General features: G+C 37.4%; 1 protein-coding gene across 12 annotated transcripts in view; it reads left to right on the forward strand.

Moving 5' to 3' along the window:
* The window catches only part of Dmd (dystrophin), a 2,092,376-nt gene that overhangs the window by 2,051,734 nt on the left and 23,261 nt on the right, over positions 1-17,381 (forward strand). For all 12 annotated transcript variants that reach the window (XM_059250112.1, XM_059250109.1, XM_059250111.1 and 9 more), the window contains 2 exons: positions 11,399-11,642; positions 12,481-12,604. In XM_059250112.1, coding sequence (XP_059106095.1) covers positions 11,399-11,642; positions 12,481-12,604 — 368 coding nt within the window. The remainder of the gene's footprint in view (positions 1-11,398; positions 11,643-12,480; positions 12,605-17,381) is intronic.

Here is a 17,381-nt window from a genome sequence, read left to right on the forward strand (position 1 = left end):
TTAATTGTATGGGCATATCTCATTTTTTATATCTATTCACCAGTTGGAAATTTGGGTTGTTTTGACTTACTGGCTACTGTGCACAACTTCAGGGACTTATTTTGAAAAATGATGTCTTAGTTTCTGTCCTTGGAATACAAGGAAGGGAACATGGTATCAAATATGACATGAGTGTTTAACAGTACATTCCAGAAAGTAAGAAATAGGCCATCAGGTTGAATTTATTGGGAAAACATAAGGCATGCTACACAAGAGAGACTCAAGCTGGAACACTCCAAGCTTTAAGTTATGACTCTAGGAGATTGAGCTTTTTGCTGACCATAGATAATGAAACTTTGATATTTTCCTGTATTTATCTGAAAATTGAAACACTTTTCCCAATGGTCCTATTCCTAGGCACTTGACTAACTCACCTCCAGTCTTAGTTGGCCTTTTGGTTACAGAAGAGTAGCCACTACCATGTTTGTCTGGAGTTTTCTTTGCCAGCCTTATTTCCACAAAATGTGTCTAGGATTTCTTATGACTTCTTTTCCTTTGTTGAACTAATGGTAAACACATTTCTTCTATAGACAATAATGAGTATAATAGACAATAATGTCTATAGTACCTAATCATGAATTTTTGAAGAATGTGAGTCAGTAAAGACAGAAAGTAAAGCCAGTTAGTACTGTCAAGTTTTTTCCTGTTTTTGGTTTTGGTATTTTTTTCTATTTGAACAAGACATAGATAAATGTGTCAGTTGCATACTCAGAAAATATAGCACATCTACATACATTAACCCAGTCAACTTGACCTAAACAATTTATTCTAACAGTAATCTATGGATATAATCTGACAATTTTGTTACACACCTACCATATTTCATCAAACCCAAGGAGTTCTCAATATAATGCTTTTACCTCAGTAACTTCATTTTTCTCAAATGTTCATCCCTGATAAACTTTACTAAAGCACAGATGGTGGGAAATGCATAATAATTGCAAAGTTTGGGGGTAGTAACTACAGCATATACAGCAAGCAAATTTAGGAGGCTAAATCACTTTCCTAGCACTATATATTTACATTTCCTACCAAGCTCGTTACATTTTCATAGATTGCTTTCATTTCAGACTATCTAAGTACTATCTTCTGATAGGAGTTTTCAGCACATCTGAGATTCCAAATCACAAAACCACAAAAGAGAGAGAGAAGGAGAGAGAAAGAGAGAGACACACAGAGAGAGGAGAATATCAGAATAACAGCAGCTGCAACAATAATAATGGTAACCACCATTTGTGGAATACATAGGTTGAGCTAAACTTGGTTCTAAGAGTGATTTTCATACAGAATATAGACCACTAATACTGGCTCCACAACCCTCATAATGAGATTAGTGCTTAAGTCAGTTGCTTAATTTCAGCAGGGAGTAAATCAAGGTCTTTTTAGACTCCAAGATTATCTCTCAAATCCTGCTTTAATTCCCTCCCCTGCCAAGGGTGGTGAAAGGCAACAGAAAGGCGAGGTGTCAAAAAGTTATATTGTTCAGATTTTCCCCTGATGTTTTCTTTTTCCTTCGTTACATGCTTTGACATCTATTTTTAAATGTATCTATCATTGAAAAATGATGCATTATTCTAAAATCCCAGTAAGTATTAAGTTTCTTATATAAGATCTTTACAAGTAGTAAATTTCAGTAGGAAAGGAATTGGAATTAAGAACTCTGATTTCTTTAAAGGGGAGACTCTGTTAAGCAAAAAAGGATTAGAAATGAGCCTAGGGGTGTCCTCCCATTTTTACTGTTTTGCTCAAGGCATGTCTAAAATATGCACACTCTTATTTCCTACTACATGAGATTCTCCTTAATTAACATTGGTAAGGCCAAGTCATATGAATATCTTCTTCTGCTTAGTCTAGGGGCAATTTTGACTTGGTGCTTTATAAAGTATTTTGATATAGCTTTAAATAGTTGAGTTATGATTGAAAGGTTTATGCAGTTTCCAGTTTTCAAATGCATCATTCTGGCAGAATATTACGTCTTTTTAAAAAAGGAACTACTAATTCACTAGGTGTATAGTGACTCTTATTGTTTTCTATGATTTGTTACATTTGTTTCAATAAAGATTTTGGTGGATATGGTTTCATTGCTTTTAATATTGTATCCTGTTACATATATACTACATATAGACCCTATGTGTACTTAGACTTTATAAACAGTGTAATGTAAAAAACTGCTTAAGTATACATTCATCACTGGAAAATTACCTTTATTTCACTTATATAATTATATACCTATATAATTACTCTTAGTAGGGAAATTCTATTTAAAGAGTAGATGATTTATGTTAAATAGAAATTGCAAAGGACTGTTGTGGTTTTTTTTTTTTTTATCATATGTGCTAGTTAACATTGCCATAGAGATACTTGTAAACCATTGCTGAAAAGGCCAAGTGCTTTCACGTTTCCAACTGGTAGAGGTGAGGCAATAAGACATGCCAATTTGATTCATCTTTTCTGTCCATTAGGTATTTAGGAAATTTGTTAAAATGTAAATTTGTATCTGGGCAACCATGTTTGTACACTTTATGACAAAATTAATCAGTTACAACTGTGTAGTTGTAGTGTGGCAGGTTGTTTTAGCTCTGTAGAGAATAAGAAATTAATAATGGATGGGAAACTTTTTTTTAGCATGACTGGCTACAAGAAGAAATTGTAGTGACAGAAGCCTTGTGCAATGAATTTGAATTAGTGTTCTTTGGGGAGCTACCAGAGAAATACAATTTACAAGATAATCAAGAATGTAAATAGATTCTCTGTGGAGTTATTGTCTGATCCCTGACATATCTTCATCTGTATCAAAATTACTCCATGGCTTCCTCCTAACAATTAGAGAATCAGTAGGGGTGCGATGTGCAGCTTCAAGAAACTGTTATGTATCAGTTAGCAATATAAATTAGTGCGCAACTATTAAAATGAGTAGATTGTGTACTTGTGCTAAAGCATTAGAAGAATTCACCCTGGGAACCAGCACGTGTCTCTAACCCCAACACTTGGAGGTAGAGGGAGCCGAGGCAGAAGTTTCAGGCCAGTTGGTAATGTACAGCAAAACACTGTCTCAAAAAGAAAAGTCCTCGTACCTTAGAACAGTAGTTATTTAGTAGTGTCTTATCAGTCATTTTTAGTGATGACCTACTGTACACGCCTTATAAATATTTCATTTAAAAAAAATCCAGAGGCTGGAATGATGGTTCAGTGATTAAGAGGACTGAGTTCAATTCTCAACACCAATATCAAATGACTTACTACTACCTCTCGCTTCAACTCCAAGGGATCAAATGTTTTCTGACCTCCACAGGAGCCTGTACTCATGTATATATAGCCCCTCCCCCATAATTAAAAATAAAATAAATCTTAAAGAATTCTAGCATTATAGTATACTTTAAAAGTATATAAATATTTTTAACTATGAGAACATAATATATTGAGCTAAGGACCTTTATTACCCAACCACTAACAAAAATAGAACCCAACAACTCTGTGACTATGACTTTATTTATTCTAAAACATTTGGTAATCCAGACATTATGGCACATACTTCTAATGCCGAAGATCACGAGTTCCAGGTCAGCCTGGACTGCACATCCAGCTCTCAGTATGCCTAAACTGCATTACAAAGCCTTATTGTAAAACTAAAACAAAGCAAAGCAAAACCTAAAACAAAAACATCACTTAATTAAACTCATCTCCATAAGGCTGGAGAGATGGCTCAGGGGTTATGGGCACTGGTTGCTCTTCTAGAGGACCTGGGTTCAATTCTCAGTGCCCACATGGTGGCTTACAATCATCTGTAACTCCAGTTCCATGGCATCCAGTGCCCTCTTATGGCCCCTATGTATACCAGACATGCCCATGGTATACAGCTATATATATAGGCAAACACTCATACACATAACTTTTTAAAAATTCAATGTTTTTTAAAAGTCATTTCCAATTCAACCACCTCATATACGTTAGTGCTTCTTGATAAATCTGAACATTTATAAATAAATTAAAAGAGAGTTTAGATATAAACAATTTTGCATTTTATTTAGTTGTTGGCTGAGAGACCTACTTTGGTTGAGGGGCTAGCCTGGGCTATAGCATGAATTCTAAGACAGCCATAGCTACAAAAATGAGATCTTGTAAAATAAAAACTGTCCTTGAGCCATGTGTAACTTTAGAACTCTTGGCACAGCAAAATATGTCACCTCAAAGCCCCAGGGTGGTAAACCATACAATCAAGTTGCTTACTGAGCTAAGAGCTGTATGTTTACCACATTTTTATTTAGTGGAAGAATACTTGATTGACTCATGTCACCTTGGAGTAGTGAATACTGAGAGAACCCTGACTATATATCTGCAAAATCTGTATGCCCTAGTCTCCTCTGATTAAGATGAGGTTAGCTCTTGTATTAAAGAATCTGCCTCATTCTACCATTTATCTAGTGGCAGTTAATATATGAAATGAAAAATAGAAAGACATAGCTGGACTTTAAAACTAGATAAATATCTCTGTGGACCAGAAACGACAAGAAAAGCTAAGCAAATAGTGGAGAGCAATAAGTGAGATGAATTTGTGGTCTTCTGGCTCCTGATATCATAAAACTGTTTAAAATTCTTTTTACAAAGTGGGAACCCAGAGTCAAGATTACTGTTTGAAATCAGGCCCCCCCCAAAAAAAATACACCGACATATGGATACACATGCACACTTGACTTGAGCATGGACATTTTGATTGCTTTACTGAACTACAACTTAAATGCAGACCTGAGCCTAATGCATAGACCATGGGACAGTAGAAAAGGGAGTAGGTAGGTGAACAGCACAGCCTTGAAAGCAGTGTCTGAAACAATCTACCTACTGACTGGTGGTGAGATGTGTGTTGTCTTTGCATCATTCAGTATAGATGCCAAGAGAAGATCTGGTTGTAGACTGAAATGGTGAATGGGAGTATCCACAAAACCACGAGAGAGAGAGAGAGAGAGAGAGAGAGAGAGAGAGAGAGAGAGGGGGGGGGGGTGTTTAGAAAAAGACAATATAAAGAAAAACCTAAACACATCTTTTTTAAGCATGCCTTCAAGCCAGAGTCCAAACAAAGACACTCATATGCTAACTAACAAAAAGAGAGGCTTGTGTACAACTGGAACCCAGGATCAGTACACTAAGGAATATGTCACTAGAAGAGGTAGTCTTGTTTTGCTTGTATGTATATAAGTGCACCAAATGCATGCCTGGTGGCCATGGAGGCCAAAAGAGAATGTTGGATCCCCTGAAACTGGGATTAAGAACGGTTGTTAACCATCATGTGGGCTCAAGGAAACAAATCTGGGTCCCCTGCAACAGCAATCAGTGCTCGTAACCACTGAACCATCTCCCTAGCCTCAGAAGTAGTGTGTGTGTGTGTGTGTGTGTGTGTGTGTGTGTGTGTGTGTGTGTGTGTAACTTTCAAGGGAGGAAAAGGAAGATTATTTTTGTGGAATGAGCTCTTCTGAACACATCCTCTGTTTCCTAGAAATATTTAACTGATGGCTTGATAAATGCTCACAAATTGGATTTAATTAATGTGACAAGTACATGCATCTGATTCAGACACAGAGGGACAGTGTGTCTTGCTGAAAGAACGTAAACTTAACTTCCACGAATCTTGTACCACTGTTTTACCAGAGCAGATTGCTATAAAACACACTTCACAGACGCTCTTGAAGACTGACTGCAATAGGGTCTCAGTCAGTACAGACTGATGAGTCTATTCTTATAAATCAAAAAGTTCGAACACTGATTTCCTGCATGACTTTAGCTAAATTCCTGAAAAGTTGGTGCTATTTGGTACAAGGTAAATTTAAAACAATAACCTACTAAGAGTATATTAGAACTTGTTTCTGTCTTGTTGTGGAGTCCAGCTTTTTGACACTGAATTTGTAGGAAATTATGGCATCTCCTAATTTGGAGCACAAAACATTTCCCTAATGCTCAAACTCATTCATGAGATTAATTTACTGTCTCATACCATTCAGTGGAAAACCTCCTGCTTATTCACAGCTTGCATCTCTTTATCTTGCCCGATGAAATAATATCTATGAACAGCTGAAATCTTTCATCTTATTTGCTAGTTTTTGTAAGCAGAAGAAATTATCAAGAGTCTCCTCAGTCAAATGCAGAGTATCCTCATTTGTAATTGTATTTTCAGTAAATCCTAAAGCACTGGAATATTTGTATGCCATAATATTGTCTGTATTCCTTCAAATGGCAATTGAGTATAACCAAACCTAAGTGCAATAGTTATAAAGGGAAAAAAATCAATAACAGCCTAAGTCTTTGTACATACAGCTACATATATCCTCACATAAGTAGGTTATAATAGATTCAAAATGAGAAACAAGCCATTGTATTTCAACATTGCTGTAAGAAATTGATTAGCTGAATAGAATCAGAAATTTAGTAAACTTACAATGTAAACAAAAGTAATGTACTCTGTGAATATATACTATCTTTTAAAAAGGAACATACATACCTTTTTGCTGTTGTTTCAAGACAGGACTTCTCTGTGTAACAACCCAGGCTGTCCTAGAACTCACTTTATAGACCATACTGGCCTCAAACTCACAGAGATCTGCCTTCCTTTGCCTCCTGAGTGCTGTGATTAAAGGCGTGAGCCACCATGCCTGGCCTCATAATGCATTTTTAAGTACACATTTAAAAAGTGGTTATGAACTAGAGTTAGATTATATTTGGGTTAGTATCATACAGTTATTCTCTGAATAAAATGAAACTGAATTGGAAAGTATACTAAAATGATTAGTAAAGTGGTTAGAAATATAAAAACTGTACCTCTAAATCACTATTTGTTGAATTCAAAAAATCACAAACATTACAAAAATAAGCAACTGAATTAAATAAAGTTTTATATACATATGTACATATATATATATATAATTTTGATACACAGAATGGAAAATGTATCTCAAATGTGCTTATTAAAGAATAGTAAAAATAAAAAGTAAGCATTATTGTGGCCCACACCTATAATCCAGGCACTAGGGGGCAGAAACAAGAGGATCTCTATGAATTTGAGACCATCCTACTCTGTTAAGAGAATTCCAGTCCAGCTAGGGCTATATAGTGAAACCCTGTCTCAAACAACAGCAACAAAATGTGTAAAAGAAAATCAACAAGAAAAAAAGTGAAATATGCAATACTGTGGGTATAAAATATTGTAGATATAAAACAATAATAATGAGGAGCTTTACCCCATTGTGGTGTGTGAAAACTCAATTATATGAACACAGTTCTTCCCAGTTTAATATCTAAATTCAATATAATTCAAACCCAAAAATATGATCATGGATTTTCGTGAAATATGAAAATTTGATACTAAAATCTTACAGAAGATCAAAGAGATTAGAATAACCTAGATAATTTTGAGGAAGAATGGAGTGGAAATGTGAAGCCCTTCTGAACAGCAATTGATGGGAAGCTGTGCTAATCAGTGGAATGGAGTAGAGAGTGCAGACCCAGAGCTGTCTAGTGATGAACACTTGATGTAGAGCAGCGGCAATGGCAGAGTCAAACACAATGAGTGGAGTTGCCGTAATGTTTACCAAGGAGAGGAAAGTGAAGTCAGATCACATGTTCACCTACACACAAAAATAGGTTTTGGAAGAAATTAAAGCTTCAAATCAAAAAGGTAAAAAGTTATATAATTTTAAAGGACATGCTGTTTATTTTGTGTGTGTGCTGGGGGTACGCGTTGCAGCAGCACATACCCAGAGGTTGGAAGACAAGTTGTAGAGGTTGGTCCCCTCCACTCTTTGACTTCCACTGGTTGAATTCAGGCCATCAAGTTTGGCTGCAAACTTTACCTGGTAAGCTATCTCTGTGAACCATGTTTTTTTATCTATAATTTTAACTTTTATTGCAAATAAATTGTTTATACAATATATTCTGATCAGAGTTTCTCTAACCCCAAATCCTCCCCGATCCTCCCCCCCGCACCCAAACCCACACCCTTTCTCTCATTAGAAAACAAAACAGACAACTAAACACACACACACACACACACACACACACACACACACACACACACACCAGAATGGGGCAAAACAAACACACAAGCAGGAAAAAAAAAACAAAGGAAAAGCACAAGAAACACATACAGACACAGACACAAACACATCCACACACACAAAAATCCCATAAAAACACAAAATCAGAAACCATAATATATAAGCAAAAAATCTGTGAGGTTAAAAAAAAATCCCAAATAAAGCATTCTGAGACAAAAACCTTCAAAAAAATACCATTGAGTTCGTTTTGTGTTACACATCTACTTCTGGGCATTGGGCCCGCCTTTAAGTGTGGTTTATATACCCAGTGACACTCCATTGGAAAAAATGATTTTTTTTCCTTTGTGAACTGTTGTCAATTGGAGATAGCTTCTGGGCTAGGAACTTGTGTCCACTTCCTTGCTCAGTGCTAGACCCCATCTGGCTTAGACTATGAAGGCCCTGTAGATGCTACCACAGTTTCTGGGAGTTCATATGTGTGTCAGTACTACTGTATCTGAAAGGCATTGTTTCATTGGTGTCTTCTATTCCCACCAACTCTTACAATCTTCCTGCTTCCTCCTCCACAAAGCTTCCTGAGCCCTTGGGAGAGGGATTTGATGGCTATATCCCATTTAAGATTGGGTATTCCAAAGTCTCTTACTTGGTGCACATTGTCTAGTTGTCTCTATATTTGTTCCCATGTACTGGCAAAAGGAGGCTTCTCTGGTGATGGCTGAGTAAGACACTGCTCTATTGATATAGAAAATATCATTAAGAGTCATCTTATTGCTACTTTCCTTTAGCAGAACAATTGTATTTGATTTTCTCATAGGTGCATGGTCTATTTAGTCTTAGGTTCTTGGCCACTTGAGCAGTATCAGGCATGGGTTCCATCTTATGGAGTGCGCCTTAAATCATATCAAATAGTGGTTGGATACTTCCACAACTTCTGTGCCATTATTACATCAGTGTATCATGTAGGCAGGTCGCCTTTGTAGATCAAAGAGTTTGTAGCTGGGTTGGCGTTTACCTCGTTTTTCCCCCCAAGACAGGGTTTCTATGTGAGACAATTCTGGCTGTCCTGGACTTCGCTTTTATAGACCAGGCTGGCCTCAAACTCACAGAGATCCACCTACCTCTGCCTCCTGAGTGCTGGGATTAAAGGCAAGCACCACCACTGCCCGGCTTGGCATTTACCTTTCTAGTTTGGTAGCATGCAGAGTACCTTTCAGTACCATGAACACTAGTCAGTAGGGGTGAAGACTCTAGGTAGACACCAGTTTGATTTCACTATGTTTAATGAATTACGTAGGTGTTGTCATCAGCAATAGGGCCTGGCCCATAATCTTAAGTTTTAGAATGTAACTGTAAGGAACATTATCTTAAAACAACAACTGTGAAGAAATATGTTGAAATGTATTTTTTATACTATAGAATGTTCACAAAATTAACTGTATACCAAGATATGGCAAGATGGGCTAGAAAGATGGCTCAGCAGTTAAGAGCATTTGTTTTTGCAGAGGACCCAAGGTTAGCTACTAATACCTGCCTGGGGGCTCGCAATCATCCAAGGGATCCAATATCCTCCTTTGACCTCTGCAGGCACCAGGCATGCATATGGTACATATATATGCATATGGTACATATTTTATATATATATATATATATATATATATTCAGGCAAAATACTCTCACACAAAAATTAAATAAAGTAAATCTAAAAAATATCATTGCAGGAACTAATGTGTCCTATACATATTAACTTATAAAGAGTAGGCATCTATACTCTATCAAAACTTTAATAAGGAAAAACAATTCACCCAGAAGTCAGATCCTGCCTACAAAGCCTCAAAACCTGCCCACATTGACCTAATACCTACAGCCAGGCTTTCCCCTTCCTAAAGGTTCCCAAACAGCACCAGCAGCTGAGTACCAAGTGTTCAAACACATGCATATGGGAGACATTTCACGTTTTAATTTCAACTGCCAGTTATGGCAGAAGTTCAACTCATCAGTGATCAGAAGTGTGAAGATTAAAATGCAGCCATCAGCTGGTCCAAAATGTGAATGTCTGCTAACACCAAGTTTTCTATAAGAACGTGGCAAATGGGAAGCTCCATTCACTAGTGCTGAAAGAATAAATTGATAAAACCATTTAGGAAAGTACTTCGGTAATATATGAAGATATTACAAGAACCCCCCCAAATCCCACATCAAGATGTATTTTATAGAATCCTTTAACCCAATGTCCAAAGAGACTGCTATAAGGAAGTTCATTGCATAATGGTTTGTAATAGTGGAAAACTGGAAACTTGGACATATTCAAGCAACAAGAAAAAGCCTTATAGCAATAAAATAACGAATTATTATGTACCAACATGGATACAGCTGCAAAAAAAATGATGTTGAAGGCAAAAAGCAACTCAAAATGGTATGTATATTCTTCAGCATAAAGTTCTTAAATGTAAGATTTAAGAACATGCAAAGTAGTGATGCTAGACTGAATTACATGTAGTGACTACTTTTTTTTCTAAGTAGAGAACAGGCAATAATAGCATCTTAATTTCAAGGTAACACATGACTACATGCATGGTATTGATGGACATAGGATTCAGTATGGCATTATCTCCTTAGCAGTGATGCTGTGGAGAGAATGGTATGGGGTTGAGAAGGTACATTGGGGTAGTTTCAGCTTTGCCTGCTAGATTTTATTTCTTAAAAAAGAAACTGGAATGTGCAGGACCCTGGGTTCTATACCAGCATAACATGCATGCATGCATGCAAAAATTAAAAAAAAAATCCCCTAAAACCAAAAAGGTTTTGCAGAAATTATGACAGGTGTTAAAATTATTATTTTTTTTTGTGTTAAAATTATTAAAGCAGCGTGATGAATGCATGAACTACTCTTTGCGTGTGTGTATGTGTGTGTATGTGTGTGTGTGTGTTCTTGTATATTTCTGTTGACACTTTGATTTTTTTAAAGAAAATTAAAGTCTGAATCGAGGCATAAAATTTTAATTTCACATTATAAAGAAATACTTACAAAATGATTAAGTCTTCTGCTGCTTACTTATCTGAACATAGTACCCGTGAGACTATTAGTATGACATAAAAACTGAAAACCATCTCTCCTCACACACCAGTCGAAAGCTTCCAGTTTTATTTGGTTCCTTTAGTGTCGGTAAGATCATCATCATATAAACCATTCATTAGTGCCTGTCTCTTGCTTGTTCTTGTTCGGTGGTGGTCAGATTCATCTGTATGCCAGTTACATGAAAGCTGGTGATGTTATTCATTTTTCTTCCTTTCTTTTCTTTCTTAACCTCTGATATATATAGGAATCTGCAAGCAGAATATGATCGTCTGAAGCAGCAGCATGAGCATAAAGGCCTGTCCCCACTGCCATCTCCTCCTGAGATGATGCCCACCTCTCCCCAGAGTCCCAGGGATGCTGAGCTCATTGCTGAGGCCAAGCTACTGCGTCAACACAAAGGACGCCTGGAAGCCAGGATGCAAATCCTGGAAGACCACAATAAGCAGCTGGAGTCTCAGTTACATAGACTGAGACAGCTCCTGGAGCAAGTAAGGCCCCCACCTCTCTAACACTGGCTAGTTACAGACTTTCCCTTTCCTCTTTTAAATAAAACTCAGAGACAGAACTCACATGCTTGTTCTTAAACTTTAAAGTACTTTTCAACATTTATTTGGCACCATTCTATCTTCAAATATGTTTTCGGTTTTGGTTTTGTTTTCTGTTCGTTTGTTTTTACCAATTAGAAATGCATCTTATAGAGAAATGCGAGAAGATTTCCATTCGTCCTCTGTAAATGAAATTTTGACTGTTTAAAATGAAATTCTCTTCTTTGAAATTAGTTATATTTTGTGGTATACCTTTGGGGTTTTTTTCTTCTCCAAATCCCTAACACATAATTTAAAGATTTATACCTCCCTTGGGAACACAGAAGGATACAGATACAGCATTAAAACAGCGCCTATCCAGACAGACCCCCGGTTTCCTGAGCATTTAAAATTTTAAAAGAATGTTCTTTGTATTGTGTTACTAATCTTTCTCAAGAACGTGAACACTCCATTGCCTTTGGGGGTTTTATATTGGCTCTGTTCTCACTTGGCCTTCTCAATCTTTCAGCCTCTTAATTTGGTGACCTATATCTTGTCCTACCATATCTATATGTTTTCGACATTTTTGTAAGAGGACACAGTTCAAATGCAAATACATATCCATGGATCATATCAACAATAAAATATCCCACATTCCCCAATTTCTAGGAGGTTTTTAAGTAGAAATGGTAATAATGTCTGGGTGTCTATAATATCCCTATTTTTTTTTGTCTATAGTGTTCTTATAGTTTTATTGAGTTTATTATGGAAAATAACACTTTTTTTATGTTGCATACTTTAGCCCCAGGCTGAGGCCAAGGTGAATGGCACCACAGTGTCCTCTCCTTCTACGTCTCTGCAGAGGTCAGACAGCAGTCAGCCTATGCTGCTCCGCGTGGTTGGCAGTCAGACTTCAGAGTCTATGGGTAAGTAGCAGCTAGTTCCAGAATGAGTTACTCTTAGTGTCTAAGAAAATTAAAATTTCTGTTACCAGTATAAATCATCAAGTAAATTTTCTAACACGTGTCACACACACCTAAGAAGCCAACTTCCCACTTACTCAAGACAAAGCAGAGTGGTACTATAGCTCCTGGTAAGGCAAGACTTGATGGCCAGTTGATATTTATAAAGGATTCTAAAAGTTGGCGTAGAGACCAACTCTATCCTGAAGAAGGAATAGTATAAATGAAGGTATAAAGGTAAGAGGCTTGGGCCAATGGCAAGAAGCAGCAGTAGTATGATTAACTAAATAGAAAGATAGCACTTCCAACAACAGGTAGATAGAAGTCAGTCTGCAGAGGAATGATAGAGTCACATTAAATGGGTGCTTAAGTCATTTCATGTCAGGGAGCTTCTGAAAATCACATTACAGGTGAGAATATCTGAAAAGAAAGTTCTTAAAGGATATATTCTGAAACCTGCAGCTGCCCAAAGGAAAACTACTAGATGGATACACCAGTTAGGGAGTATTTGTTCAGGCCCAAGATATTTGAGTTCCGAGGGTCCACATTTGAGAGAAATGGAAGGAACAATCTATGAAACTATTCCATGTAAACAGTTTCTAGGACCTAGGGACTGACTGTAAAGTGTAAGGGGAAGAAATGAAGAGAAATTTGGTTGTCAATTATAGAGCAAAGCTTTTTTTTTCCCTCTCCCCATACTATAGATGGAGTAAAGGGCCTTGGGCATGTTGTACAAGGACTTTAGGACTTTACCACAGAGCTATACTTCCAACCCCATTATTGTATTGTTTCTAAAACATATATATTGTTATGTGTGTGTATATGTGTGTCTGTCTATATGTGTATGTGTGTATGGGTGCCTTCAAAGGCCAGAGAGAGCCTTGGATCCCCTGGAGCTCAAATTACAGGTAGTTGTGAGCCACTTGACAGGGTTGCTGAGAACTGAAAATCCGGTCTTCTGCCAGAGCAGCAAACATAACCATTGAGCCATCTTTCTAGTCCCCCAGTAGTATAATGTTTGATTATTTTTGTAATGCATTTGAGAAAATGGCAGACTGCTTGAATTAAAATACATGTCCTGGGATTTGACTGCTGAAGGATATGAGATGAGAAATATGTAACAAAGGTGTCTAGACGCAATGCTTTAGGGAAGACCTTTGTTCTGTTTTCCTTTATGTTGCTATGACAAAAACCATGAGCAAAAACAGAGAAAAGGGCTTCAGTTTACAGTTTACAGCCCATCATTGAGAGAGGGTAGGGTAAGAACTCAAACAGGAACTTGAAGCAGAATCCACTGAGGAATGCTCTTTTCTGGTGCACAGACCCACACTTAGCTGGCTTTCTTGTAAAGCCCAGGAGACCCTCTGCCCAAAGAATGGTGCTGCCCACAGTAGACTGGGCCCTCTTATATCAATTAATAGCACTATCCACCACAGACATCTTCACCAGCCAGTCTGTCTGAGCAATCGCTCAACTGAGACTCCTCTTTTAGGTGGCCCTAAGCTGTGTCATGTTGACAGTTAAAGCTAAGTAGGACAACCTCTAGTTAGTAATTAGAGTGGGAAAGGACTGAGAAGTAGATATATCTTCAAGGAAGATATGCTAAAAAGGATGAAATCTCAATGAGCCCAGTGGAAATGAAAGTTAATTACAGCTGATTAGATCACAACGAATGACTGACCATTTTCAGAAAAGGGAAGTTGATCAGTGAAAGGGAATGAGAATTGGGGCAAAAAAAGAGAAACTTTTAGAACATTTTCTATCAGCTACTTTTCCCATTGCTGCAACAAATACCTGATAACAGCAGCTTAAGGGTGAAAGGATTTATTTTGGTTCAGTTTGAGTCTATAGCAGTGGGGAAGGTGTGAATGCAGAAGCTCGAGAAAGCTGCTCATGTTACATTCACAGTTGGGAAACAGAGAGAAATGAATGCAGGTGATTAGCTCATGTTCTCTTTTCTGTATTCAGACCAGAAACCCAGCCAGTGGAAAGATACCACCTACATTTGGGTCTTCCTACCTCAATTACCCCAGTCTAAATCTTCCTCACAGACATGTATACATATTTATCGCCTAGATTATTGTAGCTTCTGCCAAATTGGCAATTCACCCTCACAATTCCCAAGTAGGAATGAGGGCTCAAGAATTAGATGAATTTCTAGAGGAAATTATGGTCTTCTATCATTCATTCTTCAATCTCTGCACAGGACTGGGTTCTAAGAAATCTATAGTTGCTGGTGCATACATGATAAAAGAAGAGTTAAAGGAGGAAGCTATTGTTCAGTGTCATGAATGGCTATGACAGCACTTGTCAGACATTGTTCATTGTGTTTCCTGTGCTGTCAGACAATCATGTTTCATGAATGCTACCAGTATTTGACCTATTCCTTTCTTTCTTCCTCATTTATGAATGAGTAAGCATGAATCAACCCTATGACTATTTCTCTTTCCCGGATCCTAACCTAATTATCCTTGGGATTCCCACTATTTCCTGGAAGATCTTGATGTAATAACATACCTGTCGCCCCAGATACTCTCGAGCCTGAGGTAGGAGGATCAATTTGAGAAGTGACTGAGCCACACGTGAACCACAGCTTAAAAACAACAAACTCCCAAGTCAGTATATCATTCACAGAAAGACTTCTTGATTGTTCACACTCCAAACCCTGTGTAGGAATTCGTGCATGAGATAATCCATGGGTTAGACTAAAGAGAGGCAAAGTGCCTAACACAGACGGTAAGGGCAGAAAAATAAGTTTGAAGGTATGAATGAGCTATAGTCATTCATTGGAAGGTCAAGAGGTTACAGTAAAGCTGGGTCTGGTGGCTCACACTTGTAATCTCAACAGCTGGGAAGCAGAGGCAGGGAGATTGCTGCAAGTTCCAGGCCAGCTGGGTCTACATAGCCTAGACTAGCCAGGGCTATGGTGAGACATCGCAAAAAACTGAGTTGGGTAGGGAGAGAATGAGAATAGATAGATTGTAGTCAGAGGAATGAGCTTGTGGTAATGAAAGTTGAATAATGTGGTATCAGGAATGAACATGGTTCCAAGCTCTTCCTTCATTTAAGCTCTTAAGGTGTAGGTTCCCACTTGGCTTCTAACAGTGTTACCTGGAGATCATTGGAAAGGTTAGAGTATATATAGTTCATGCTGGGATATGCCCAGAATTAAGCAATTCATCAGCAGGGTACTCAGACCATTGGAGTGATAATAGATATTCACAGACGTTAAAGAAAGTAGTCAAGGGCACAAAGAAGTTAAGTATGCCTGAGGAAAGAAAATAGTTGAAGAAAATCCAGTGATGTTCAAGAATCTGGAGCAGGGCAGAGGGCACATCCAGGTCCAAAGAAATCAAACCTTATAGGAAAGCCAGGGTTCAGTTGCTCTCATCTCAAACAGAAGAAGACATGTTTGATGTGTTTTCCTGACTTTACTACACCTCAGTGATTTAGGACAATCTCTGTCAGATTCTCTTTTTGCATATGAGATCTGAATACAACTAATGGGTTGTGGGAAGTGTAAATGATACCATAGAGCATGGGAAAAAAAATACCAAACACCTTTGAGAAGTCAATAAATTCTGAAAACAAATGAGCTTTAGTATCTCTGTTTCAGGATTTTCCTTCTTTTTGAAGTAATGCATGAGAAATTAAATCACATATTTTAGCATTGAGCCTCAGAACTCTGGATGCTTAGAAGCATTAATTATTTAGCTTGTCAACACCTAAGAGGCAGCATACCTGTTAAAGCACTCAAATTAAAGTACATAGCAGGCTGTGGTACGGATGATTTGTAGAACCAGGAGTATTATGGCTCGGAACTGAATACCAGGATAAAGTGCTATATGCCAACGCCTGAATTAGAGTAAGAGGTAATTTGCCTATATAAAATTGATAGGGTATGTTGCAATATTTGTTTCTGAAAGAAAAGACTGAATTCAAAGGTGCTGGTTTTTGTTGATTTTGCTGTTGAGTTTGTTTTTGTTTTGTGTGTATGTGTGTGTGTGTGTGTGTGTGTTTATTGAACTGTGTCAGCCAACTTTAATAAAGGGGACTAGGGCAACTTTTATATTTTTGGTTTTAAGCCCAGCCTTTTATAGCTGAGCCATCTCTCCATCCCAGGGGAATTTTTAAAATGATGGTCGAAAATGTTTAAATAACTGTGATATGTGTTCTTGTACTGTGAACTTTTGAGATGTGGTAAGGATGATATTGGCTAAGTTATATTCTAAAGTATTCTTTAAATACACAGCCCCAATGATTTTCTTTCAAGTGAAGTATGGGAGAAGTCATACCAACTGATCTGTCTAAAGAATTCAACTACAGTTGGCCCTCCAAATTTGAAAGTTCCATATCATGGACTTAACCAAGCAAATGTAGAAGTATTTGGAGGGATGTGTCCATTTGTAAAGAAAAATAGAAGTTTGGGGGTCATTTCCTGAATTGAATGATAATAACAACCAGTTACACAGCATTTACATCATATTATATATTATAAGTAATGTAGAGGTGATTTAAAATGTATGGGAAGATGCATGTCTATGAAAGTACTTTATATAAGAGACTTTATCATTCATGAACCTGGTAGCTATAGGATCCTGTCATCACCCTACCCCAGATACAGAGGGACCACTGTACCTCTTTAGAGCATAAACTACTTATCACTAATAAGTCTTTTTGCATTGTATGTATTCTATACAGTTGTTACTGGGAGATTGTGCTAATAAAATTTTCATTTTAT

This window comes from Peromyscus eremicus, chromosome X (assembly GCF_949786415.1).
Source record: "Peromyscus eremicus chromosome X, PerEre_H2_v1, whole genome shotgun sequence".
Classification (NCBI taxonomy): Eukaryota; Metazoa; Chordata; class Mammalia; order Rodentia; family Cricetidae; genus Peromyscus; species Peromyscus eremicus.